The 26780-nt window shown below is 53.6% G+C and overlaps 2 protein-coding genes across 2 annotated transcripts; one reads left to right on the top strand and one right to left on the bottom strand.

The window, feature by feature from the left end:
* Positions 1-66: 66 nt before the first annotated feature.
* Positions 67-2103, bottom strand: LOC127216086 (translation initiation factor IF-2-like). Its single transcript, XM_051176636.1, has 2 exons — positions 1111-2103; positions 67-812 (listed from the first exon to the last, which is right to left on the bottom strand). The coding sequence occupies exons 1-2, from the start codon at positions 1993-1995 to the stop codon at positions 546-548; spliced, it is 1152 nt and encodes a 383-aa protein (XP_051032593.1). The 5' UTR covers positions 1996-2103; the 3' UTR covers positions 67-545.
* On the top strand, positions 1712-26693 carry Setd1b (SET domain containing 1B, histone lysine methyltransferase). The gene is made up of 17 exons (XM_051176637.1): positions 1712-1844; positions 2292-2476; positions 2697-2795; positions 3428-3698; positions 5900-6012; positions 6814-8034; positions 11279-12103; positions 15525-15786; positions 15872-16206; positions 16290-16395; positions 16893-17435; positions 18819-20081; positions 21036-21202; positions 22043-22174; positions 22262-22381; positions 22459-22596; positions 23988-26693. The coding sequence occupies exons 2-17, from the start codon at positions 2306-2308 to the stop codon at positions 24159-24161; spliced, it is 5940 nt and encodes a 1979-aa protein (XP_051032594.1). The 5' UTR covers positions 1712-1844; positions 2292-2305; the 3' UTR covers positions 24162-26693.
* The last annotated feature ends 87 nt before the right edge of the window (positions 26694-26780 follow it).

A 26780-nucleotide genomic window follows, 5' to 3' on the forward strand; every position in this document is an offset into this window, starting at 1 on the left:
CTACTCCTACAACTATACATTTAAAACATTACCTTGTTAAAAAGAGTAGTTAATAAGATGACCAGGTTAAGTGTTTAATAGAGGAAACTATATTTAAAAATTTATTGTTCAGTCAAGAGAATACAGATTAAGACAGCTCCAAGCTCTCCCCCCACCCCCCCAAGAAAAAAAAAGAGGAAAAAAATTAAGTATGTCATTTACTTAGGTTTTTTTGAATTCAAAACTGTTAACTGCTGACATTAATAGTGTGCTATGACCTAGTTATACAAGACAAAGATGGATTCCAAGTCATAAGGAAAAATCCAGATCTTTTTAAAAGGTCTTCTTCATTCTTCCAAGTGTGAGTCCTTTGGCAAATGGTAAACACACTCAGGCGTCCTGGACTGCATGGTGGAGTCAAAGGAAAAACATTCCCCATTTGCAACAAAGGAAAAACCCACTTGGCCATTTAATTCCATTGCAGAAAAATGGCTCCCCTCATCTGTTGGCCTCTCCTTGGAGTCTGATGAAGGATGTTTTGAGAACAGCGTCTAATAACTCAAGCCCTATAGAAGCCGCGTGCTGATTGGCTGCCGCGCCCTGCCGCCCTGCTCCAGCCAATTACCTACCCACGGCCAAATTACAAACCCCGAAAAGAGCCCCAATATGAAATACACCACCACGAAGCCCCAGCGAGGTGGCTGCTTCGCCTTGGCAGCCCGAGAAGAGAGACCGAGGGGTCTGCAAACATATCCACGCGAAGCCGGGGAAGCCTCAGAGTTGAACTCACAAAATGGAAGCCGAGCGCTGATTGGCCGCCGCCACTCCCGGACCTTTAATAAAGAAAGGGGAAGGAAAATGATAAATGCAAAAAAGGGGACTCTCTGTAGCTGGTGGCTGGAGGAAGGAGGGAGGAAGAAGCATGTGTTCAGGACAATTACTGGACGCTCCCCTCCAAAAATAAAAAACAGAAAGAAAAAAAAAAAAGCTATCTTCCACGTCCAGGCGAGGGCTGTATCCTCCCAAGAATGTGAAGGCTAATGTGGTTCCAAATCTTGGTTTCCCCTCCCCAGTACAGCTCCAGGGAGGGAGGGGTTGTGCGGGCCGAAGAGGAAGCGGGATCGGAGATACCTCGATTGCAACTCGTTTGGGGTCGACGTCTGCTTGCCCCAGGCTCCTAGTATTCAAACACACAATCACCCCCCTCCAAACCCAGCCCTTTCGCCGAGTCTCCACGCGCCCACCTCCGGTCTGGGCAGTTTGGAAACAGTTTGGGAGGCCCCGGGGGCGCACGCCGTGGAGTGCCCCGATGCTGGAAGGGTAGCCCCAGCCGCGGGAGGTAGAAGGCCGACGAGACCCCCTCTCCCCCGCCAGCCGAGCCCCCCACCTCAGTCCCAGCAGAATAAATAAATTAAAAGGCCTTCCCCCCGGGGAGGGGGGAGGCAGTGTGGGAGCGCGCGAGTGAGGGGTGGGGGGCCGCTGGGGCCCGGGGCTTTGGCGGCGCAGCTGCCGCCGCCGGGAGAGTGCCTGGGGAAGCGGCGAGGAAGGCGAGGGGAGGAGGAAGAGGAGGAGGAGGAGGAAGAGGAGGAGGGTGAGCGCTCGGGTCGGGCTCCTTAGCGGTGTATTGTGGGATGTGCGGCTACTGGGAGCCGAGCCTCCGCCGCCAGCCGCCTCCCGGGCAGCAGCAGCAGCAGCAGCAGCGGCGGCGGCAGCGGCAGCAAGGGCAGCGACAGCCCGGGGCCCGGCAGCCGCTAAGGCGGCGTCCCCCCCATCCCGGCCCCCGGTCCGGCCGCCCCGGCCTCGGCTCCCGCGGGGGACACCATGTACTGGCTGGCGGCGCAGGGAGGCCGGCGCCCGGCGGGGATGTAAGCGCGGCTGGGGAGGGAGAGAGGCCGCGGCTAGAACAGCCGGGTGGCCCGAGCCCCCGGCCCCCGCCCCGACGGGCGACGCCAGGCCTGCCGCGCGCCCCGAGCCCGAGCCGGGCCGAGCGCCACGCCGGGCGGCCGGCAGCACCATGGGCCGGAGCCCGCGTCCTCCGTGCGCCCCGGACCGCGCCAGCCCGCAGCGGGGGCCCCGGGCAGCCCCTCGCTGCCAGCCGGAGACGGTGGCCGAGCGGGCGGGCGCGTAAATCCTCCCGGAAAGGGTTTATTCTCTCACTCCATTCTTATTTTTTTCGGGGGGGGGGGAAGAGCCAGCGAGACAAGCTTTAGGGGCGCGCTGGTAAGGTGGGAGGGGGTGGGGGCCAGCCGATTGGATTCTTTGGCGAATGTGTAGAAGCGGCGGAGAGAGGACAACAACTTGCTGGTTTTCAGGTTGGGTTAACGGCATGGAGAACAGTCACCCCCACCACCACCACCAGCAGCCCCCGCCGCAGCCCGGCCCTTCGGGCGAGAGGAGGAACCACCATTGGAGAAGTTACAAGTTGATGATTGACCCAGCTCTGAAAAAGGGGCACCATAAACTGTACCGCTACGATGGGCAGCATTTCAGCCTGGCGGTGAGTAGCCGACGCGCCTTCCCGCCACCCCCACCCATCCCCGGTGGAGCCCCCAGACAGAGGCGAACGGAGGGGGACCCCTCTCCCAGCCACCTGGCCAACTGTCAGCCAGGGCTCCCCGCTCAGCCTGGAGTGCGACTGGAGCCTGGAGGGGGGGATGCCGCCCGCCCCTGGGGAGGGTGCCAGCCTTCCATAGCGAGCCCCCTATCCCTGCCCACAGATGTCCAGCAACCGCCCGGTGGAAATCGTGGAAGATCCCCGGGTGGTCGGAATCTGGACCAAAACCAAGGAGCTGGAGCTGTCGGTGCCCAAATTCAAGGTAGGACCCCTCCTCTCTGTCTATGGTCCCTCCCCCCTTCCCCGAGTTCGAAAATAACGCCAGTCCTGACCAAGCCCAGCCGGATTCTGAGTTCCCGCCGTCCAGGGCTGGGAAGTTTTGGCGGGGAGGGGGAGAGTGGTGTCCCCTCCCGGCCACTGTAAACAAAATAACACTCGGAGAAACTGTAACGAGGGCGCTGCTACCGCGTCCTGCCGGCGGAGCTGGGGGCTCCGGGTCCCCACCTGGGTCCTGTGCACCCAGGGGCCTGGTTCAGGGACCCGCCCCCTTTCCCATCCCTTCGGCGTTAAAGGGGGCAACTTCCTAGACCAGGGGGTCGTCCCGGAACCTGTGGCGAGGACAGGAGGCCAGAGTAGGGGGTGGGGAAAGAGAAACTGTTTCTTTTTCCCCTTTCTTTTAGAACCCAGAGGACTTCCAGGTTCCAAACGATTTAATCCTCAGCTTCCCAGGCCCGCCCGCATGCTTTTTTTCTTTTTCAAAAAAATTAAAAAAACAATCACCTTTTATTGTTTTTAACCGCTGGGCAAGTGAGGAGTGTTGTGTTTTCTCTTTGGTTTTAATGTTTTCCAAACTCCCTCCCCCCCCACTCCCTCCCCCTCTGCGGCCCCTGCTAGATCGATGAGTTCTACGTGGGCCCTGTGCCTCCAAAGCAGGTGACATTTGCCAAGCTGAATGACAACATCCGTGAAAACTTCCTAAGGGACATGTGCAAAAAGTATGGGGAGGTGGAGGAGGTGGAGATTTTGTATAACCCGAAGACCAAGAAACACCTGGGTATCGCCAAGGTGGTCTTTGCCACGGTCAGGGGCGCCAAGGAGGCGGTCCAGCACTTACATAGCACCTCTGTCATGGGCAACATCATCCACGTGGAGCTGGACACCAAAGGTTAGTAGGGCCTGAAGCCACCCATGGGGGAGGAGCTGGAAGGCCACCTGTCAGCCTGAACCCCGTCCTTGGAAATCTCCCTTCAGAGTTAGAAGAACCCTTCTGTTGTCCTTGGGATAGCCCCCCCCCATCACCTTATTTTTTGTCCCCTCCGGAGGACAGTGTCACATGGAGCCAAATGTGTTGTCTGTTGCTAGGAGACAGGCCATAATTTACCAAATGTGCCAGTCCTTGGCCACTGCACCCTTAGGGACCACCCAGAGGTTTCCGCTCTTGTGACACCCCCGTGGGCCCCTCCCTCTGAGCCCCAGTGGCCTGGGTTTAGGCAGTCCCTAGTGTTGCTGCCTAGTGTTGGGGAGAAGCAAGCATTTGTTTATTTGTAGGGGGCAGAAGAACCATGTGCCGTTAAATTCATAAAAGTCATTGCTTAAAGATCTATGGTGCCATGCTCGGGCCCCCACACACCCCTACCGGTGCCCCGTCCCTGAACCAATCTGAGCCCTGGAGTGTTTCATTGATAATGTTCTGATAGCACTGATAGTGGATCTTGGGGGCGGGCTGCTCTGGGTGCTCAAGGGTTGACACTTGTCTTCCCTCCTCTCTCTTAAAGAGACCGCAGCACCTTGGTCTGCTCAGTCAGGCTGGGGAGCCACACCTCCTACCTCCAGGGTTGCTGACTCTCCCCTACCCCACCCCCCACCCCCACTCAGTCCTGGCTCAAGACTCAGGTAGAAAGGCCTGGCAAGACTCAGAGGGTGTTACCCCTTTCTGAGAGATTCCTACTGATCTGAAGGAAAGTGCTGGGCACTCTGGAATGAAGGAGTCCCTAGTCCCGGGGTCCCACTGTTAAGTCCAGAGTTTGGAGGTGGGGGGGTGGTCCACCAGGGAACCCTGCCTTGAGTGGACTCAGGTCCAGCGTAGGGTGTTGTGAGAACTAGGTTTGTGAGTACCTGAGCACACAGCAAAAACGAGAGGAAAACTTACTCTGTTTTGATTTGCTTTTAATGATGGCTACACATTGACTGCCTCTCTGAGACAAGTGCTGGGTGTTTGGAAGGGTTGCGGTGGTTCTGGCTGGATTTAGTTAGCCCACTTGCAGAGCATTGGCCTAGTCATGTGTCATAAGCTTGTCATTTCTGTCTGATCTACAGCTCCCCCGCTTCTCTTTTCCCTGGCTCCACACACTGTAGTAAAGCTCGTGCGTGCGTGTGTGCGCGCGCGTGTGCGTGTGTGTGTGTGCGCGCGTGCGTGTGCAAACAGACTTCTAAATCTACTCCCCTTTCTTACAATAAGCTGAAGTCTAATTTCCCCTAAGACTTAAATATTCAGTCCCCCTCTCCCCTCCCCTCCCCCACATCCTAAAGAGCAGCTAAGTCTTAACCACAATTTCATTTCTGGAAAAAGAAAAAAGGAAAAAGAAAAAGAAAGAAAGAAAAGAAAAAGAAAAACAACCCTCAGATACTACCACTTCAGTTTGAGATTGTATTTCAAGAAAGAGCCCAGCAAAGTGTAAAGTGTAGCTCAAGGAATGCACCTCCTTTGCATATGTAAGCAGCCATCTCTAAGGCTCTATAAATACCAATGATCTGGGGCCTAGTTGATAAAAATTCTCTGATGGGTAGAGAGTTAGACTTTGGGCTCATTGGGACCATGTGGGTCCCTGGGAAGTCCCCAGGCAGACTAGGGCCTCTCCTGGGCTTAAGCTAGTGAAAGGCACCATACAGTTGGTTCACAGTAACACGTGTGTTTGACAGACTTTGCTAGTCTTCTGGCCCTAGATAGTTAACAATCACCCCAGTCACCTGACTTCCTATGTCCTTGCTACAAGCTGTGCTGATTCAGTGGTGAAATAATCTTGGGGAGATGGGGTTAATAAAGGCTCCTTGGGAACCATGGCCTGGATAATGAAAAGGACTTTTCACTGAGGATGGCATATTTGGGTTTTGGGGGAGTCTCTACCCAACAGGGCACTCACAAGTCTCGGTCAGAAAAATCCAAGTTTTGTAGCTTTGTTAGACAGACGAGAATCTTGAAGGAGGTGTGAGAGAGGGTAGGAACATAATCAGGCGATGCACAGTGTCCCCAGGCTTGTGGTCTTAGGCACAAGGGATCCATGAAGATGCTAATAAGCAAGTTGGAATCCCCATGGGTGCATCTCCTGCTGGAGCCTCCATGGATACCCTCTCCCTTGCCTGTTTCAGGGGAAACTCGCATGCGCTTCTATGAACTGTTGGTCACCGGCCGGTACACCCCCCAGACGCTCCCAGTGGGTGAGCTGGATGCTATTTCTCCAATTGTGAATGAGACCCTGCAGGTAGGTTGGTCACTGTCCATCCCATGGCTCAGCACCTCTGGCTTTAGAGGTGGGAACCAGACCTGCTTGTATGTTCAGAGCTGGCCTAAAAGCCCTGTGTTCAGAAGATCTGGTATATAACATGTCTCCCCTGGGATTGATCCTGCTCCCTATAGCTTTCAGTCTACAGAGTCCCTCCTCCCCTTCTGCCCTTCATCTATGCTGGGATTCCTGAAGACCTGGGGCCACTCTTCCATGTGACTGTCATAACGTTGCTGTGTTTGGGTCTTGGTGTCTGGCCATCCCTGTACTGTCTCTAGGAAGCAGAGTGCAGAACCTCTTCCAGAGCCTTCTGCCTCCTTCTCAGCCCCCTGCCTACCATGACACTCACTTGACCAATTCCACCCAGCCAGTTTCAACCTGCCCCGTCCCCCTACTGCTCAAAGGGTTAAAGTGCCTACCTGATAATCAGGAGGCACTTGTCCTATGCCACGCTGTTTAAATGTCTAGAATTTGGAAGGACAATCCATCAAACCCAAGACCACAGTTCTTGGTCATGTCTCTGTCTCAGTGCCCTTTAATGTCAGATAGCCTGAGGAGGGCAGGAAATGTCAACCTTCACCAAGATGTCAGGGTATTCTCTTTCTGCCTCTGGGATTAGGGAAAGTCATCAGTGTCCAGAGGGTAAACATCTATACCTAGGGGTAGAGAAAAACCAAGAGCTTCCCAGTGCTTAGCAAGCTCCCCAGCAGCCAGAGTTTTAATGGGAAACCACTTTGTTCCTCCCTCTACCCCTGTGATTTCTTTCCTTTCTCTTTCTAGCTATCAGATGCTCTGAAGCGCCTCAAGGATGGCAGCCTGTCTGCGGGCTGTGGCTCTGGCTCCTCCTCTGTCACCCCTAACAGCGGTGGGACCCCCTTCTCCCAGGACACAGCTTACTCCAGCTGTCGTCTGGACACACCCAACTCCTACGGACAAGGCACCCCGCTCACACCTCGCCTGGGTACCCCTTTCTCACAGGATTCCAGCTATTCCAGTCGTCAGCCCACACCCTCCTACCTCTTCAGCCAGGACCCCACAGCAACTTTTAAAGCTCGGCGGCATGAGAGCAAGTTCACTGATGCCTACAACCGCCGCCACGAGCATCATTATGTCCACAATTCTGCCGTGGCTGCAGTGGCTGGAACCACAACTAATTTCCGAGGCTCCTCAGACCTTTCCTTTGGCAGCGGTGGAGGCAGCAGTGGCCCCCCCTTCAAGACCCAATCACAGGATTCGGCCACATTTGCCCACACTCCACCTCCTGCCCAAGCAGCCCCTGCTTCTGGATTCAAGTCAGCTTTCTCTCCATATCAGACTCCAGCACCCCCATTCCCCCCACCTCCGGAGGAAGCCACTGCCACAGCAGCCTTTGGGACCCGTGACAGCGGGGAGTTCCGGAGGGCACCTGCGCCTCCACCCCTACCGCCTTCTGAACCTCCAGCCAAGGAGAAGCCGGGCACACCTCCTGGGCCCCCACCCCCAGACAACAACAGCATGGAGCTGGGTGGCAGGCCTACCTTTGGCTGGAGTCCTGAGCCCTGTGACAGCCCAGGCACACCCACTCTGGAGTCATCTCCAGCAGGGCCAGAGAAGCCCCACGACAGCCTGGACTCCCGTATTGAGATGCTGCTGAAAGAACAGCGCACCAAGCTGCCCTTCCTGAGGGAGCAGGATTCAGACACTGAGCTCCAGATGGAGGGCAGCCCCATCTCCTCCTCCTCCTCCCAGCTCTCCCCACTCACCCACTTTGGCACTAACTCGCAGCCTGGCTTCCGTGGTCCCTCACCGCCCTCCTCACGCCCCTCCAGCACAGGTCTGGAGGACATCAGCCCAACACCACTGCCTGACTCTGATGAGGATGATGACCTGGGCCTGAGCCTGGGCCCTCGGCCCCCACCTGAGCCGGGCCCCCCAGACCCTAAGGGTCTTCTAGGCCAGACAGCTGAGGTGGCTTTGGACCTGACAGGAGACAGGACCCCGACTTCAGAGAGGATGGATGAGGTACTGCGTATCTGTTCTATCTGGGATTGATTTTGTCTGTCTGTCCCATCCCTCCCCACTTGATACATTTCACTAGCTAAGATGCAGGAGCCATGGGGACTGGGTGACAGTTGTGTTGTCCTCATTGGAAGTAGAGTCCAGATTTCTCAACTTGGGCTGAGTTCTGATTCTGAGTTGGAGTTTTACGGCACTGGAGGGAGGATAGGCTGTGGTCATGGTTGCAGATCATTTTCTCTGTTAGTGGTTGAGGAATGATCAGTTCTGTTTCTCAGGCATGTTGGAGGCTGGCCAGGGTGCTGTGTGGGGCTGGCCCAGCATTGCTCCCAAGTGTTGTCTCTTGGAGCCTGGTGCACTGAAGAGAAAGCATGAGGGTGTGTGTGTGTGTGTGTGTGTGTGTGTGTGTGTGTGTGCGCGCGTGCACGCACACGCGCGGGAGGCTTCTCTCCCACCCATTTTAGATGTTCAGAGGGAAAGTTCAGGTTAGCTTTGGAGGGGGGAGCCTAGTGTAAATCAGGCAAATTTTTACCTGCCCTTCCTCTGTTCAATCCATCCCATCGCTCAAACCTCCAGTCTCAGAAGTTTCAAAGCTGGGAAGGTGATGGTGCTGTGGTCTGGGTTTTCTGCGAGAAGAGGGTTATATATCCTCCTGGATCCCCATTCTCCTGGGTCCCTCTCAGTCCTCATCCTGGGTCAGGCCCCTGGCATCACTGGGCCCAGCAGACATGAACAAGTAGAAGCTCAAATACAGCCCCATGGTCCTGGGGGGGGGGGAACGACAGAAGGGCGCAGAACGGAGGTTCTCCCAGCCCAGCCCCTCTGGCTGCCTGTCCGAGAGAGAAGGTGGGGTCCACAGGTGGCTGAGGCTCCTGAGAGCCTGCAAGCCCTTCTGGGGAAGTGGTTTCTGGCTTCAAGGGTTAAGGCAGAGGGAGTTGACAGGTGTACTAGAGCTAGCTAAGCTGTAGGCCCTCCCCCATCCCTTCTAGGCAGCCCAGGTTTGGCGGATGTTTATTGTGCCAGCCACCTGGTCCAGGGCTGAGAAGCTCAAGAGTAGCTGGAGGGCATGAGTCTCTCCTGCACACTCTCTCTGGGCATAAGAGAAGAGGAAGCTAAGGCTGGAAGGTCTGGAGTCTGGGGGCTCCCCAGGACAGGATGCCTTCAAGAAGAACTGAGCATTGGGCCGGCCCTCGGGTGCCCCCTGCTGGCGTCCGGGAGAGCAGTACTTAGGTTTTGTATCTGTTAATGTGTGGTGGATGTGTTAGATAAAGTGCTCTGCCCACACTAGGCTGAGGTAGAGGCAAGGGAGCAGCAGCGTGGAGGGGCCTGGTAGGGAGGGACAGGATAGGCAGAGGCTGGTGATTAAAAGCACAAGGTTTCAGCTTCAGAACCTTAGCTGCCTTGGGACATGGGCTATGTGACCTAGAAGAAGGCATTTTTACCCTCTAGTCTCAGTTTTATCATCTGTTGAGTGGGTCAATAAGAGTCCCGTCTCTCCATCTCCATGGAAACATGGCGTTGCCTGGGAAGCCCAAGCGTCTTTCACCTAGACCTACAGGAACTGCAAGACAGCTGGCTCCTACCCGCTGTGCCCAGGGAGGGGGCAGGGCCAGAGCTCGCCTAGTGCTCCTGTGATTGGCTGACTGGAGCAGCCTGGGTTAACCCTCTGTGTGCTGCTCCACAGTGCTAGGTGCTGTCCAGAGCTGATGTTAGGGCAACCTTTCTCTTGCTCAGCCTGCTGGGCCCTTCCTTACATGGATACCAGAGAGAGAGAGAGAGGGAGAGAGGGAGAGGGGGGGAGGGAGGGGGAGGGGGAGGGAGAGAGAGAGAATGAATAGCATATAGTATGTACAGGGGAGATGAAAGGCTAGACACTCCACACACCAGTGTCCCCTCTGAGACCATCCTCACCAGGTGGTGTGACCTCTGACCTCACAGTGGCCTCTCAGCCTTCCAGAGTTCTTGCTGTCTGTCAGACCTTGTTAACATTTTCACCCTGGGTGGGACCTGACCCACACAAAGAGTCTGCTGTGGGACTGGAACTCATCTCCCTTTCCTCCAGCTCTACATATACCTAAGGAGCTCAGTGCCCCTGACCAGTTCCCAGCCTCTGACTCTAATGTTCCAAAGGCCCAGGCCTCAAAGTAGAAAGCCCTCCCCGTCTTGTTTTTTTGTTTGTGGGGCGGGTATCCCAGCCCTGGTTCTCACTGTCGGCAGTGGCTCTCCTCAGCTTCCTCCTCTGTCAAAAGGGACCCACGTGGTGCCTCACCGTGAGGTTTCCCTGCAGCTAAGGAGACCATTCGTATCTATAGCTCGCAGTTCCACGGCAGCATGGCAGCCTTTTCTAAAAGCCCAGACGCCCTACGTGAAGGGAATGATGAGAAAAGGTTAAATAGTTCCGTGGGAGCACGCTCGGCTCGCTCGCCAGGCTCCAGGGCCGCAGAGCATTCACCTAGTGTGCTGAAGGCTGGCCTCAGTCCTTTGCACTTCAAAACAAACAAACAAAAATCCCCCATGAGTCCTTAACCCTCAGCCACCCAGCCAACACCCTCTCAGATGTTACATTTCCGTTTGCACAAGGTCCTGCTGGCTATAGTGAGGACCCCTAGCTGGCTGCGCCCAGGTTGGGGAACTACTTCCTGTTTGAAATCCCAGCTGTGTCTCTTATTGGTCGTGTGGTCCCGGGGAAGTTACTTAAACTTTTCCTGTGTCCCAGTTTCCTCATTAGTAAAAGTGGCGACACCAAACCTGGCTTGCAGAGTTCTAAGAAATACCTAACGTGTGTAAATTTTCCTGGTGCGTGGGAAATGCTATGCCAGGGTTAGCTCCTTCCTTCCTGTGCTCACTCAGACTCTCAAACTGAAGCTGAGTCTACTTCACCCTGTCGTCCCATGTGTCGCTGCCCCCTCCTTTTCTCCGTGGTGCACTACTGTTCCAGTGAAGCTTCAACTCCACAATTCACAAGTTCCGCCTCCATACGAGGCCAGACTGGTGTCTGTCCCTTTCATGTCCTCAACATCTAGAACAGTGCCTGGCACGCAGGTGCCGAATAGATGTTTGTTGAATGAGTGGCTGTTTTGACACCCCTGTACCAAAAGGGAAAATATGGTTTGGGGTGGTTGGTGTGGGTTTGTGCATCCCCGACCTGTAGCTGGAACATCTCCAGTACTGATCCCAGGCAGGTCTCCAACTCCCTGGTGCTTGGAAAGTGCTTATGAGCCCGCACCTTACCCTCACCGTTCTCTTCCAGGGCCAGCAGTCCTCGGGAGAGGACATGGAAATCTCGGATGATGAGATGCCCTCAGCCCCCATCACCAGCGCTGACTGCCCCAAGCCCATGGTGGTGGCCCCAGGGGCAGGGGCTGTGGCAGCCCCCAACGTGCTGGCTCCAAACCTGCCCCTGCCCCCACCCCCTGGCTTCCCTCCATTGCCCCCACCGCCCCCACCGCCCCCACCACAGCCTGGCTTTCCCATGCCCCCGCCTTTGCCCCCTCCACCGCCCCCACCCCCTCCATCCCATCCTGCGGTGACAGTGCCCCCACCTCCCTTGCCAGCACCACCAGGCGTCCCGCCCCCACCCATTCTGCCGCCGCTACCCCCCTTCCCACCAGGACTATTCCCTGTGATGCAGGTGGACATGAGCCATGTGCTGGGTGGCCAGTGGGGTGGCATGCCCATGTCCTTCCAGATGCAAACACAGATGCTAAGCCGGCTCATGACAGGCCAGGGCGCTTGTCCCTACCCACCCTTCATGGCAGCTGCAGCTGCTGCTGCTTCAGCTGGACTGCAGTTTGTTAACTTACCCCCGTACCGGAGTCCCTTCTCCCTGAGCAACAGTGGCCCAAGCCGTGGGCAGCACTGGCCGCCCCTGCCCAAGTTCGACCCGTCTGTGCCACCACCAGGCTACGTACCACGTCAGGAGGACCCACATAAGGCCACGGTGGACGGGGTCCTGCTAGTGGTACTCAAGGAGCTCAAGGCTATCATGAAACGTGATCTCAACCGCAAGATGGTGGAGGTGGTGGCCTTCCGGGCCTTTGACGAATGGTGGGACAAGAAAGAACGGATGGCCAAGGTATGTGGGTGGATGGGCAGGGGCATCCTAGAGTGATGAGAAGGCAGAGAAAAACCAGGCCAGGTATCCCTTCCTCCCAACATGTGTTCCCGGATCTGTGGCTGCCTCTGCCCTTGGCATGAGACTCCTTTAAACAGTGCAGCTGACTGAGAAGCCTGGTCCCATGGCCCCTGGCTGTGTGCGGCTCATTCCATTTAAATAACAGAAAGCAAGATGAAAGTACAAATCAAATGCAGTTCCTCCTTTACCCAGGTTGAGTTTCAGGAGCTCAGTGGCTTCCTGTCCAGTGGCTGCCAGCTCAGGTGGCCTCTGGGACCCAACTAACCTTCTGACCTTCCTTTTCTCTTTCTCTCTCTCTCTTTTTTTTTTTGGGGGGGGGGTTTCGAGACAGGGTTTTCTGTGTAGCTTTGGAGACTGTCCTGGAACTAGCTCTTATAGACCAGGCTGGTCTCGAACTCACAGAGATCCTCCTGCCTCTGCCTCCCGAGTGCTAGGATTAAAGGCATGTGCCACTAACACCCCACCCAGCTTCCCTTTCTCTTCTGAGGTCTTTGGCACAAAGCCTGACCTTGTGGAGACTACTCCCCCCCCCCCCCAAGATAGGGTTTCTCTGTGTAGCCCTGGCTGTCCTGGAACTAGCTCTGTAGACCAGGCTGGCCTCAAACTCACAGAGATCTGCCTGCCTCTGCCTCCCAGGTGCTGGTATTAAAGGCATGCGCCACCAACACCCAGCTGCCCTGTCCTTCAGAGAGAAAGTTTTCTTGAATCCTTTTTCTTTAAGAGGCAGAGAATCTCAGCCGATAGTCCAGGCTCAAGGATGCTTGTGCTTCTTAGGCTCTGTAGCTGCTATGACAGGCACTTACCTGGCTTTGGTATTTTGAAACCCTCTCAATTAGGCTGGGAGTAGTGACACATATCTTTAATCCCAGCACTGAAGAGGCAGAGAGGCAGGAGGATCTCTCTGAGTTTGAGGTCAGCCAGGGTTTCATAGTGAGACCTTGTCTCAAAAAAGCAAATAATAATAACAACAACAATAATACAAATCTTAGCTCTAGTCCCCTCTGCTCCTTACCCCAACCCCAGAGGGAAGCAGACTTTACGTGTTTTGCTATCCTTCCCTACAGTGCACTTTAGGGAACTCTTGTGACTAGGAACTTGCTCTTTTCTGTCTGAGTATGTGAGTCTTGTAGTGGCTGTTCTTATCCATATTATGGGGTAATAAACCAGAAAGAACCACCTGCCATACAATTCTTTATAGTTGGCTTGAACCATGTTGGCCCTCTGGGATGAGTAACAGTCACAGATAGCTAAAGCCATGTCATCAATAACTTAAAGTGTCCGTGTCCTGGAAACAATTCATTTTGTCCAATTCTCACACCATCCTTGGAAGCCAGTGTTTTAGAGCTCACCTGTAGTGAACAATGAAGGAACATCTGTGCAGGCATGTTCTGTATTTTTACTTCTGTTGTTTTTGAAACAGGGTTTCACCATGTTGCCTGGCTGTCTGGGACTTGCTGTGTAGCCCAGGTTAGCCTCCAACTCAGAGCTCCACCCACCTCTGCCTCTGAATTCTCCTGCCTTTTAAAGAAATGCAATGTTTCACCTGGCATCCAGGAGTATTGTAGAGAGTCTTTTTTTTTTTTTTTTTTTTTTTTAATCAAAGCTGATTCTGGTTTAGGTTTAAATAAAATAATTATTGAAGCCAGGTGGCACACACCTTTAATCCTAGCACTCAGGAGGCAGAGGAAGGTGGCACTCTGTGAGTTCAAGGTCAGCCTGGGCTACATAGCAAATTCCAGGACAGGTTGGGCTATATAGAGAGACCACGTCTCAAAAAAACAACAAACAAAACAAACAAACAAAACCCACCAGAGTCTTTAACCCAGGCTAACATCAAATTCCCTATGGAACAGAGAATGATTGTTTGTTTGTTGATTTCCCAAGACAGGGTTTCTCTGTATAATAGCCTTGGCTGTCCTGGAACTCAGTCTATAGACCAGGCTAGCCTTGGACTCAACAGAGATCCACCTGCCTCTGCTGGGATTAAAGGCATGTGCCACCAGACCAGCCAGAGAATGATTCTGAGTTTAGAATGTTCCTGCTTCCACCTCTGGATGTTGGGATTACAAGTATGCCTCACCACACTCAGTTTAGCACACACTGAGAATGGAGCCCAAGGCAGTGCCCAAGACAAATGTGAAGCAACCCTGTCATCGTAGCATGTGGGAGATGGAGTGAAGAACAGAACGTCAGGAGTTCAAGGCCAGCCTTAGCTACACAGCCCCATACTGCCCTGTTAAACAGCAGAAGCAGCTGTTAGAGAGATGTCTCCACAGTTAAAAGCATTGGCTGCTCTTGCAGAGAGTTTAGCTCCCAGCACCTACGTAGTGGGTCAAAACTAATCTGTAAATCCAGTCCCAGAGGATCCGACTCCCTCCTCTGGCCTCCATGAGCACCAGACATACATGAGGACAAAGAACCCGTACACATAAGTAAAAAAATAAGCAAACTTTTAAAAGAGATTAACTAACAAATTCAAAAGATCAGTACCTTAGGTCTGGTTTTTGTTTTCTGTTTACTTTACTTTATTTTTGAGGTAGGGTCTCATGTAAGCCAGGTTAGCTTTAAAAGTTGCTGTGAAGCTAAACAAAGCTGGCTGTAAATGCTGTCACCTCCCAAGTGGTAAGGGATTGCAGTCGTGTGCCACCACACCCAGCGCTTTTGCTGATGTTGCCACCATTGTTACTTGTTGGCTGGCACTATCTTATGTGTATGGGTGTTTTGCCTGCATGCATGTAAGTGAAGCGAGTACCTATCTGATGTCTCCAGAGGGATGCGTCGGGTACTCTGGAACTAGTTAGAGATGGTTGTGAACCACCATATAGATGCTGGGAATGGAACCTGGATCTTCTGCAAAGACAGCCAGTGATCTTAACAAACCACTGGGCCATCTCCCCCAGCCCCCTTCCCTCCTTCCTTTTTAAAAAAGCACTAGCTCAAGAAATGAAGGTGGTTCCGATTAATTTCTGAAACAAGAACCCCTAACCCTCCATCCTTCTCTTAACCGGTATATCAAGTCAGTTTCTTAAACACAGTGGACTGGAACATCGTAACATACTGGAACCGCCTGGCACAGGGAGCTAAGACATTGTCAGGTTACATTGTGTGCAGACGGTGGTCCATGTGACAATGGTACAGACACTGCCTTACAGCACACAGCTCTCATTCCCACATGTAGGGACTACTACTCTAAGAGCTGCAGCTGTTAAGTAGTGGGTTGATAGTGAGGCTCTGGAACCCCAAGAAGGGAGTGTGGTGTCACCAGGTGTGTGGGAAGAAAGTATGCCACAACCGGAGGCTGCCTAAATAGGGTGTTGGCATTGCCTCTGATTGTGGTTGCTGTTCCCTTCTCTCATCCTAGGCCTCCCTGACCCCCGTGAAGTCTGGTGAACACAAGGACGAAGACAGGCCAAAGCCCAAAGACCGAATTGCCTCATGTCTGCTGGAGTCTTGGGGCAAGGGTGAAGGCCTGGGTTATGAGGGCCTGGGCCTTGGCATTGGACTGCGTGGTGCCATTCGCCTGCCTTCCTTCAAGGTCAAGAGGAAGGAGCCACCAGACACAGCCTCCTCTGGTGACCAGAAGCGGCTTCGGCCGTCAACATCTGTGGATGAGGAAGATGAAGGTTCGCGCTCTCGGTTGCTGGCTGGCTGTTTGTCCCTCTCCTTCCCATCTCCGCATCTCAGCTCTGACCCCTATTATTCCCACAGAGTCAGAACGGGAGCGTGACCGGGACATGACCGATACCCCATGTGAACTCGCCAAGCGGGACCCCAAAAGCGTGGGTGTGCGGCGCCGGCCAGCAAGGCCACTGGAGCTGGACAGTGGTGGGGAAGAGGATGAGAAAGAGTCCTTGTCCGTGTCCTCATCTTCATCAGCATCCTCATCCTCAGGATCTTCCTCCACCTCACCCTCATCCTCAGCCTCAGACAAGGAGGAGGAGGAACGAGAAAGCACTGAGGAGGAAGAGGAGGAGGAAGAGGAGGAGGAAGAAGGCCCCAAGAGCCACATATCCTCACCCTCATCCTCATCTACCTCTGATAAGGTCTGGATCAGGGAGACTGCTGGGTGCTGGGTGGGAAGCCGTGGACCTTAGCTCATCTGTATTCCTCTGACCCTGTACCCCAGGATGATGATGACGATGACAGTGACGACCAGATCGATTCTGATAATGATGATCAAGACACAGCCCTGTCAGAGGCGAGTGAGAAGGACAACGGAGACTCTGAGGAAGGTGAGCAGGGAGGCAGGCAGCCTGGCCCTGCCCCTAACTCGTCCTCCGCAGACAGGGGTGCAGTATCAGTCACTGATGCTCTGGGACCGATATTGGTGCTTTTCAGAGGTTTGCTCCTAATGTGTAATCAAATAGCAGAATGGACCAGTCCATAGACCCAGAGCATAGATCAGTGGGTTCCTAAGGCTGGGGGGAGGGGGGAGGAAGAAAGTGGGTGCTGCCCAAGTGGATGGCATCTGTCTATGGCAATGGAAGCCCTTGGGAACTAACTGAAGGAATGAACATTCCGAGTGGTTCTGGGATTCTTAACTCCCAAATGAAGAGTCTGGTGTTAATTTCACCTTGCACCTTTTATGGTGAGGACTGGTCTCCTCACCTTCAGTGTCTGACGCCTTGTGCAGAGGGCATCCTGTTCAAGGCCTTGGGAGAAATATATGGCATGGGGTAGTGCACCGTGGGCCGTGAAATAACCCTCCCGACCTGTGTCCCTCATCCAGAGGAGACGGAGAGCATCGCCGCCTCAAAGGCCACGCCTGGGTCATCATCATCCAGTGAAAGTTCTGGGTCTTCTGAGTTTGAATCCAGTTCCGAATCATCATCCTCGTCTTCATCCTCAGAGGATGAAGAGGAAATGACTGTCCCTGGGGAGGAGGAGGAAGAGGAGGAGGAAGAAGAAAAGAAGGAGACCGCCATGGCTACAGCAATGGTAGTGGCAATGGCCAATGAGAACACGCCTCCAGCAGGGGGCCAGGACCTTGAGCAGGAGAAGGTAGAAGTATCTCTGGGCCCAGGAGCCACCATGGGGGAGTCCTTGGTCACAGAAGAGGAAGCGGACACTGGGGCTGAGGACGAAGTCCCTGAGATGGAGGCTCCTGTGCTGGAGGAGCCTCCCTTGACTGTGGGTGCTCAGGAGCTAGAAGGGAGCACAAAGACCTCAGAAGAGCCCATGGAAAACACACAAGAGGACATGCTGCTCTCTCCAGAGCCCCCTGCCAGGGAGACAGAGGCCCAGCTCCCATCACCCCCTGAACATGGTCCAGGTAACCCTGCAGCCTCCTGGGTGGGAGTTAGGTGGGGCATGGGATGGAAAGCTGGGTGGTGTCTTTGCCACTAGAGCCTGCCCAGGTCCTCTGGAACGGCCCCAGCATATTCTCCTGGGTCACTGCTGGACTCACAAGTCTGTAACAAGATTCCCGCCAGGCCTTCAATCCCAGTGCTGAGGAGGTAGAGGCAGGGGGATTTCTTGTGAGTTCAAGACCTGTCTTGCCTATGGAGCGAGTTCCAGGACCCTCCACCAAAAAAAAAAAAAAAAAATCCCAAGGGTTATTCCTCAATCCATATGTCCCTGAGGCGCTCAGTGGGAACCCATGGTCAGTGTAGTAGCAGGCAGGTGGCTACCTACTGCAAAGCATGTGAAAGGCTCGTTGCTGGGGCATTGGTATGGAGTGCCAGCAGTGGTAGAAATAGTCTCTCTGCACTTGAACTACTAGACAGACACAATGTTACTACTGAGCCCTTGTGGGGGAATGGCTATTACTTAATTATAATTCATTTTCACATTTCAGAATATTTAACTTAGCCTCACATGGTTAGTATGTACCTTTATGAAATCCAGGAGAGCAAACTAGCTTTTGTTTAATATATGTCGTTTTACTGAGAACAGACCACAGGTCTGTGAATAGTAAGTCAATATGAAGGTTCTTTGGTTTCCGATACTGTTTTAGGCATTTTCAATACAACAGTAGATCAAATGGATAAAGATATCTGTCCTCATGAAGCACGTATTGTAGGCCAGAGTGACAGGGTTACAACAAATGCTCTAGAAAAATTAGATCCCAAAAGAGTAGAGATAAATGCCAGGGGACTCTATGAAAACTGACAAATGGCATAGAGGAGTCTTGAATTTTGTTTCACCATGGAGTGGGTTTTCTTGGACCCTAGGCACAAGGTAGAGTAGTTTTCTGCAATGCTGGGGTCCGGACCCAGGACCTCACACATGCCAGGCAAGTATTCTACCTCAAAACTGCACTCTAGCCACAAGAACATAGTGCTGAAGACGACATGGGGAAAACTAGCATTGTTCCCCGGTACCTAAGGAGCCTCTTCTGAGCCAGGTGGCTGTGGCGCACGCCTTTAATCCCAGCACTCCTGAGGCAGAGGCAGGTGGATCTTTGTGAGTTCGAGGCCAGCCTGGTCTACAGAGATCCAGGACAGCCAGGGCTGTTACACAGAGAGACCCTGTCTGGGGCGGGGGAGGGGGAAGGTGTCCCTTCCCAGTGCCTGACACTGGCCTGGTTCCCAAGATGCCTTGTTTAACTGTGTAGTGTCTGTGTGTTACATGCATAGTAGGACAATAAGATCAGGCTCTGAGTGGTGTTTGAATCAATGACGATGCCCTGTGTTTTGCCTGCCTCTCTACACAGAGGAAGACCTCCGGGAAGTGGAGCCCGAGCCGCCTCCGATGCTCTCCTTGCCCTTACAGCCACCATTGCCACCCCCTCGGTTACTCCGGCCACCCAGCCCACCACCTGAGCCTGAATCCCTAGAGCCCCCCAAACCTCCTGTTCCCCTGGATCCGCCCCCTGAGGACCAGCCTCCGCGTACTCCAGGTCTCTGTGGCAGTCTGGCCAAGTCACAGAGCACAGAGACAGTGCCAGCCACCCCAGGCGGGGAGCCCCCGCTGTCAGGGGGCAGCAGTGGCCTATCACTGAGCTCCCCACAGGTGCCTGGCAGCCCCTTCTCCTACCCATCCCCATCCCCTGGCTTGAGCAGTGGGGGCCTTCCTCGGACACCTGGCCGGGACTTCAGCTTCACCCCCACTTTCCCGGAGCCCAGTGGACCCTTGCTTCTACCTGTCTGTCCCCTCCCAACTGGTCGGAGAGATGAGCGCTCTGGTCCCCTGACCTCCCCAGTGCTCTTGGAGACCGGCCTGCCCCTCCCACTTCCCCTGCCTCTGCCCTTGCCTCTGGCATTACCTGTCCCTGTCTTAAGGGCCCCACCTCGGCCACCTACCCAGCTGCCTCCCCTGCTGCCTGCCTCCCTAGCTCCGTGCCCACCCCCCATCAAGAGGAAGCCAGGCCGGCCCCGGCGATCCCCACCATCTATGTTGTCCTTGGATGGACCTCTGGTCCGGCCACCACCAGGGCCTGCCCTTGGGAGGGACCTTCTGCTCTTGTCAGGCCAGCCACAGGCCCCCATCTTTCCCAGTGCACATGACCCTCGGGCCGTGACTTTGGACTTCCGGAACACAGGGATTCCAGCCCCCCCACCGCCCCTCCCACCGCAGCCCCCTCCCCCTCCCCCTCCACCACCTGTTGAACCCACCAAGCTGCCCTTCAAGGAGCTGGACAACCAGTGGCCCTCTGAGGCCATTCCCCCAGGACCTCGCCGCGATGAGGTCACTGAAGAGTACATGGACCTGGCCAAGGTGCGAGGACCATGGCGACGACCACCCAAGAAGCGCCATGAAGACCTGGTGGCCCCATCAGCCTCACCCGAGCCCTCACCGCCCCAGCCTCTCTTCCGGCCCCGCTCAGAGTTTGAGGAGATGACCATCTTGTATGACATCTGGAATGGTGGCATTGACGAGGAGGACATCCGCTTCTTGTGTGTCACCTACGAGCGCCTGTTGCAGCAGGACAATGGCATGGACTGGCTGAACGACACGCTCTGGGTCTACCATCCCTATATCCTGCCAGGTTTGGGGTCCATGTCCTTCAGAAGCAGAAGTCCCTCTAGGCATATCGCCCTGTGTGTAGCAATCACAGTACCAGGGAGGTAATAGTATAGGCCTCGCCACGTATCAGGCGGTGGTCATGCCAGGCCTGTCTCACTCCCAGAGGTAATGGTCTCAGGTCCAAATATAGGATGAGGATTATAGAACTTAGCAATAGAGGAGACTGGCCTAGGCTCCTCCAGCCTTTCTCTGCCTGGCTTGAATTGAACCCCAGGTGGCCCAGTAATATACAAGGTAGTTAGTCATTTCATTTTTCACAGGAAGAAACTGAGATTCAGAGAGGCCTGCCCAAAGTCAGACAGCTACCAAGTGGCAGGGCTGAGCTTTGAAGACAAAGCTGTCTCCACAACGCTGCTCTTTGCTATACGGTCCTGAAGCCAGTTTGTTACCATGCCACTGAGAATGGCACTGTCACCGGGCATTGGTGGCACATGCCTTTAATCACAGCACTCGGGAGGCAGAGCCAGGTGGATCTCTTGTGAGTTAGATGGCAGCCTGGTCTACGGCTAGTTCCAGGACAGGCTCCAAAGCAATACAGAGAAACCCTGTCTCAAAAAACCAAAAAGAAAAAAAAAAAAAAAAAAAAAAAATGGCCATTGTCCATACTTATCCGGTCATTTGCTGTCTCAGGAGCTCTGCCAGAGTACTGAGTATACTGACCTCCTCCTATGCATCCTTGCGCTATTTCTAGGTGAGAAACAGGCAGAAAGTAGTAATTAAAAACATGCTCAGTGTTATGCACCTAGGGGCAGCATCATCAGTAGAGTTAGCTGAGGTGGCGTTGAAGTGGGTGGTGGACCGGGACATCGTTACCCCGTGAGCTGGGACTGTGGCTGGGGAAGCTGGGTGAGGGACCAGAGGGGGACTTCTGAGAATGTCCATGTGGCCCTTGACCGACACCCACCCACCAGCCTCTCGTCAGCGAAGAAAAAGAAACGAGACGATGGCATCCGAGAGCATGTAACAGGCTGCGCCCGAAGTGAGGGCTTCTACACCATTGACAAGAAAGACAAGCTGAGATACCTCAACAGCAGCCGAGCGAGCACTGATGAGCCCCCCATGGACACCCAGGTACTGTGAGTGGGGCCTGTATGAGCCTGGGCTGAGTCAGGTTGGAGCATTCCCGGTGGAGGTTCCCGGCAGGGGCTCAGACAGCATCGTCCTTCCATCCCACAGTTGGGCTGGGGAAGTAGAGGCTCAACAGTTCTAGGATACTCTAGGCTACATAGGGAGACTCAGAATTTAAAAACCAAACCCCTTTTTATTTTGCGGGTAGTGGAGAGCCCCAAATGGTTTTAATCTTAGACATAAATGCAGTTCCAGAAAGTTAAGGCCCCACCCCACCCCCAATTCTCTCTCTGTATTCAGTACATACCTATCGAGTACCTCTTGTGTTCAGGGGCTGCATCAGTGAACAAAACAAAGGGTTTTTTTTCTCCCCTCATGCTGTGGGATGAGCTTTCAAGTGAATATACATCGTCATGAATAAATGCCATGGATAAGAGGGAGGTTAGCAAGTCTGAGGGTCACGTAGGATCTGAGGGAGGAGGCCACATAGACTGTCAGTCAGACCACTGAGAAGAAGAGTTCCTTAAGGCAGGGAGGGACTCAGCTGTGACAAAGAAAAAGCAAAAGCATTTCAAAACATTGGTAGGGCCTGCTGGTGCAGTGCACGCCTTTAATCCCAGCACTCAGGAGGCAGAGGCAGGCAGGTCTCTGTGAGTTCGAGGCCAGCCTGGTCTACAGAGCGAGTTCCAGGACAGCCAGGGTACACAGAGAAGCCCTGTCTTGAAAAACCACTGAAGTCAAAGATGCTCAAAGCCAGGAGGTGTGGGGACAGAGCTGGGGAGGACGTGATGTGACAGGGTCCAGTCTGTCCCCTTCTGATTTGTCATCGGGTCGTGCCAGCAGGGTATGAGCATCCCAGCACAGCCCCACGCCTCCACCCGGGCAGGCTCGGAGCGGCGCTCTGAGCAACGGCGGCTGCTGTCCTCCTTCACTGGTAGCTGCGACAGTGACCTGCTCAAGTTCAACCAGCTCAAGGTGAGGCTAGACCTTCTCTGGGACAGCCATGTCAGCAGTGGGAGCTGAAGGGGGGGGACTCACCCCTCTTGTCCTTCCCTCCCCTAGTTCCGGAAGAAAAAGCTTAAGTTCTGTAAGAGTCACATCCATGACTGGGGTCTGTTTGCTATGGAGCCCATTGCTGCCGATGAGATGGTCATTGAGTACGTGGGCCAGAACATCCGTCAAGTAGGTGCTGCCCAGGGCACTGGTGAGGGGCGGTGGGGGATGGAGCAGGCCAGGACTTAACGGTTTTCTGCGGCTAGGTGATTGCGGACATGCGGGAGAAACGGTATGAGGACGAAGGCATTGGCAGCAGCTATATGTTCAGGGTAGACCATGACACCATCATCGATGCCACCAAGTGCGGCAACTTTGCGCGATTCATTAACCACAGCTGCAATGTAAGTGCCCAGTGAGGGGCTGGGATGACCCCTCCTCTGTGCTAGGAACCCAGGCTCCAGGGGACCAGAGGTGACAGGGAGGGAGGGGATAAGAGGTCTGTACGAAGAGCTTTTCTCCTGACCTCCATTGTTTTCTGTACAATGAGTGCAGTGGGGATTCTGGCGTCATAGGAAAGACTTGAAGTGCTCAAAAGGTGGCCTGAGGGCGCATGCCTTTAAACTCAGCAGAAGCAGGTGGATTTCTGTGAGCTAGAGGCCAGCCTTGGCTGTGTGGTGAGTTCTGGGCCAGCCAGGACTACACATAATGTGATCCAATTTCATCAGTTGGTAAATTGGTTGCCTCAAAAGCACAGGGACCCAGGGTCAATCCCCCAGAACCTATGTTAAACAGGTGTGGCACACGCCTTTAATCCCAGTACTCTGGAGGCAGAGGCAGGCTGATCTTGAGTTTGAGGTTGGCCTAGTCTACAGAGAGAGTGCCAGGAGAGGTTCCAAAAACAATACAGAGAAACCCTGTCTCGAAAAACCAAAAAAATAAAATAAAATTTAAATAAAGGTGTGATATAATGCCAATGCTGGGGAGGTGGAGGCAGAAAGATTCCTGGAGCTCATTGGTCAACCAGCACAGCTAATTTGTTGAGCCCCAGACTAGTGGGAGACTACTGTAGCTGCCCAGGTGAGTGATGGCAGGGATCGCCAGGAGTAGGGACAGCATTGATTGATGAAATCAGGGCTTGGGGAGAAGTCTGTAAATAGTTTAGACTTCAGGCCCCTGGTGAACATGATGACTGACCTCTATAGTAACTATCTTAGTCCTCAAACAAAAGCAGCCTCAAGTGATATGCAAATGAGGAAGGTGACTGCCAGTAGAACTTCCTTTACTGAAGTAGGTGACTAGGGCCTGCAGTTTAGAGACCTCTTGTCTGGGCCTCAGAAATAACACCTGCCTACAAGTACAGATTTAGGCATCTCCTGCAGGATGTCTGATGGGAAATTATTGTCATCTTTAAAGATTTGTTTGTTTGTTTGTTTGTTTGGTGTGTATGGGCGTTTCACCAACCTGTATGTATATGAGCCGCATGTGTGTGGTACCCAGAGAAGCCAGAAGAGGGAGCCAGATCCCTTGAAACTGGATGGTTGTGAGCAGCCATGTGGGGGCACAGAACCTGTTGTAGGTCCTATGCAGGAGTAGTAAGTGTTCTTAACCACTGAGCCATCTCTCTAGCCGCTCATCGCTTTTATTTAATATCAGGCATGGGAGACTCTAACTGGAGAGCTGAGCCTGAAGCAGGTGACCACAAGTCAGGCTTAGTTGGGTTTGGGGTAGCTGCATGGTGAGAACGGGGTAGGTTTCCGGTCCCTCGCTCACCACACCACCACCTCTCCTGCAGCCCAACTGCTACGCCAAGGTGATCACAGTGGAGTCGCAGAAGAAGATTGTCATCTACTCGAAGCAGCACATCAATGTCAACGAGGAGATCACATACGACTACAAGTTCCCCATCGAGGACGTCAAGATCCCCTGCCTCTGTGGCTCTGAGAACTGCCGGGGGACCCTTAACTAGTCCCCGGGTGCCAAAGGCCAAGGATGTCAGCCGTAGCCCGGGAGGACCCTCGCCCTGGGCCAGGCTCCGCCGCCCACCCATTTCAGGTGCTGTCCCTTTCCCCCAGCAGCCACGCTAGGGCCTGGCGCCCCCCAACACTACCCCAGGACCCACCCGCAGCCCCAGCCCCGCAGCGGGAAAGGGCTTCTCTGTCTCAGCCGTGTCTTTCCATTTTAAAGATGCTCTTTGCAGGCTTTCTGGCCTCATCTGTATCTAGCTTTTCACCCCCCTCCTCTCTCGCTGTCCTCGGCCTCAGCCTTTTTCCATGAATGCTGCTGTTGTGCGCTGTCTTCTCTCTCTCTCTCTCTCTCTCTCTCTCGCTCTCTCCCTCTCCCTCTCTCTCTTTCTCTTTCGCCTCTTTTCCCTTGTCCTAAGAAAAGACATTTTAACCATTGAAAATGTGAAGGCAGAAGCAGAGGAGGAGCCCTGTGGGGTCCTGGAGGCCTCAGTGAAACTGTGTGGGCCCAGGGTCCAGGCTGACTCCGGGCCAGGTGCTGCAGGAAGAGGGTTTCCAGCGGTGTCAACCTCAGAACACTACGTACCCGAAAGGCCCCTCTGCCTGTGGATGCAGTGAGCAGACCCTACAGTGTCTCCTGGCCAGTTCCCCAGTCTGTCCCTTCCCCTATGGTTGAGGGTGTCCCTTCCCTGAGGTAGACCCCGGGGGAGCCAAGCTGATCCCAGACAGGAACTTTCTGGGTGCTCCCAGCTGCCCTACCACCCCCAAATCCTTGGGTTCAATGTTTACTTTCTCATTCGGATGCCAGCAATGATGGAACCTTCCAAGGTGTCCCCAGAGCGGTGGGGGAACTGGGAAGGGGTATCTCCACTCTCTGCCACCTCGGCTTTGCCTGGGTGCAGGGGTGCCAGGGCCCTCGGGGCTCCCCAGCCAGCCCTGCCATTTACGGGTTGTCTGACTGTAGCACGTGACATTTTTTTGTTGTTGATAAGCTTTGCCCCCTTCACCCCAACCCACACCCATGCCACCCTGCTGGCGGCCCCCACCTGGGAGGCCAGAGCGTATTTATTTCTACAGTGAGCAGGTTTTTTTTCTCCCAGAGAAAGTAAAATAGTCTTGGAAATGATTTTAAAACTCCAATCTAAGTCTTAGGTCGCTCCGGCCCCCACCCTACTCTCTATCCCCACCCTCTTCAGGATTGATTTCCATGAATTTGTTTTCTTGTGTATAAAATCAAAACGAAGGGAAGAAAATGATTTTTTTTGGGGGGGGAGTTCAGAACCAATTCCTGTAGATAGACTGCCATGATGGACTTTTTCTCAGAAACCTTGTTTCTTGTAGAAACGTGGGAAGACATTTTTTTTTTTCCTTATTTCTTTGTACTTCCAAAAAAAAAAAAAAAAAAAAAAAAAAAGGCAAGCCAACCACCACCACCACCAATGAAACAAAAAAATGACACAAACAGCAAGTCCCCCGTTCCCCCAGAAAGCAGAGCAGGCATGTAAATATTTCTGGACCGTGACTGTTGGACCCGGAGTCCTCATCCAGATGAAAGTGCTCCGGGTGGGGCCGACCTCACCCGTGGACCAGGGCGGAGCCTCTGGTATCTCAGCTTGTGTCAAGCTTCTTATATGTAAATTCTGTACAAAGAATTGTTATTCTCTCTCTCTCTCTCTCTCTCTCTCTCTCTCTCTCTCTCTCTCTCTCTCTCTCTGTCGTTGGTGGTTTTGTTGTGGTTTTTTTTTTTTTTTAATTCTCCACAGGCCCTCTGTGTTTGAGACTGTGCCCACAGGTCTGAAGGTCAAGACCTTCAGTGGCATTAAGACACAGGGGATGCCTGGGCACAGCGTCGACCTTCTCTTCCATTTACTGTTTTCTGCATAATTGCGCAAATGAGAAAAATATTTATTTTTCACAAAAGGAAATGTGTAGTGTGTAGAGATGGCTAATTTGAGTTCCTGGTGCAGTCACACACACACCCCTGACTAGTGGTTTTTATCTTACCTGCTTTCATCCCCCACAAAAGGGTAAGGATGAGGATGCCCAGAAGCCAAGGAAGAACTTCCGGGTCCCTGGCCCTGCCTCATTGAGCCCCATCATGGGACCTGTGTACACTAACCTTGGCTGACTTTGATGATGGGTGAGGTGTTGAGGCTGCCCGATTCCCCAAACCCCTGGCTCACTCCCAGGAATGGTTTGCAATAACCCTGACATGTGGACCCATTTTTCTTTGAAAGCTTTTGTTATCGTCGAGTAAGATCTCTGCTTTTGAAGGGTCAGGGGTTTCTGATTTTTTTCCTTTTCTCTCCCCCCCCCCCCTTGCTGACCTTAAAAAGAGAACCAATAAATCTTAGGGTTGTCTGTGAGTGTAGACTCTGTCATCTGTACGTAACTTGTTTTTGAAGAGAAGTGTTTCCGTTGTGGGTGTGTCTTGCTGTAAATATTTGTTCATATTTTTGTGAATTCAATACTATGTACCATTGTATTATAGTAACTTTTATAAAGCAAACCATAAATATACTGACTTTTCTTACAGATACGCCGTCTCTCTTGCTCTGCCCCTTCTCCCTGTTGAAAGGGCACCCTGTCCATAAGGAGGGTGGGTTGGCCAGGCCCAGGAACTC

This window comes from Phodopus roborovskii, unplaced genomic scaffold, assembly GCF_943737965.1.
Source record: "Phodopus roborovskii unplaced genomic scaffold, PHOROB, whole genome shotgun sequence".
NCBI lineage: Eukaryota > Metazoa > Chordata > Mammalia > Rodentia > Cricetidae > Phodopus > Phodopus roborovskii.

What these genes read in the sequence shown, in the direction of transcription:
- Setd1b (XM_051176637.1), top strand. Translation starts at nt 2,306, where the DNA reads ATGGAGAACAGTCACCCCCACCACCACCACCAGCAGCCCCCGCCGCAG. An exon ending in CGTGGAGCTGGACACCAAAG is followed by an intron (nt 3,699 to 5,899) that starts GTTAGTAGGGCC and finishes TGCCTGTTTCAG; the next exon opens with GGGAAACTCGCATGCGCTTC. An exon ending in TGGGCCAGAACATCCGTCAA is followed by an intron (nt 22,382 to 22,458) that starts GTAGGTGCTGCC and finishes TTCTGCGGCTAG; the next exon opens with GTGATTGCGGACATGCGGGA.
- LOC127216086 (XM_051176636.1), bottom strand. Translation starts at nt 1,995, where the DNA reads ATGGTGCTGCCGGCCGCCCGGCGTGGCGCTCGGCCCGGCTCGGGCTCG. An exon ending in CCAAACGAGTTGCAATCGAG is followed by an intron (nt 813 to 1,110) that starts GTATCTCCGATC and finishes TCTTTATTAAAG; the next exon opens with GTCCGGGAGTGGCGGCGGCC.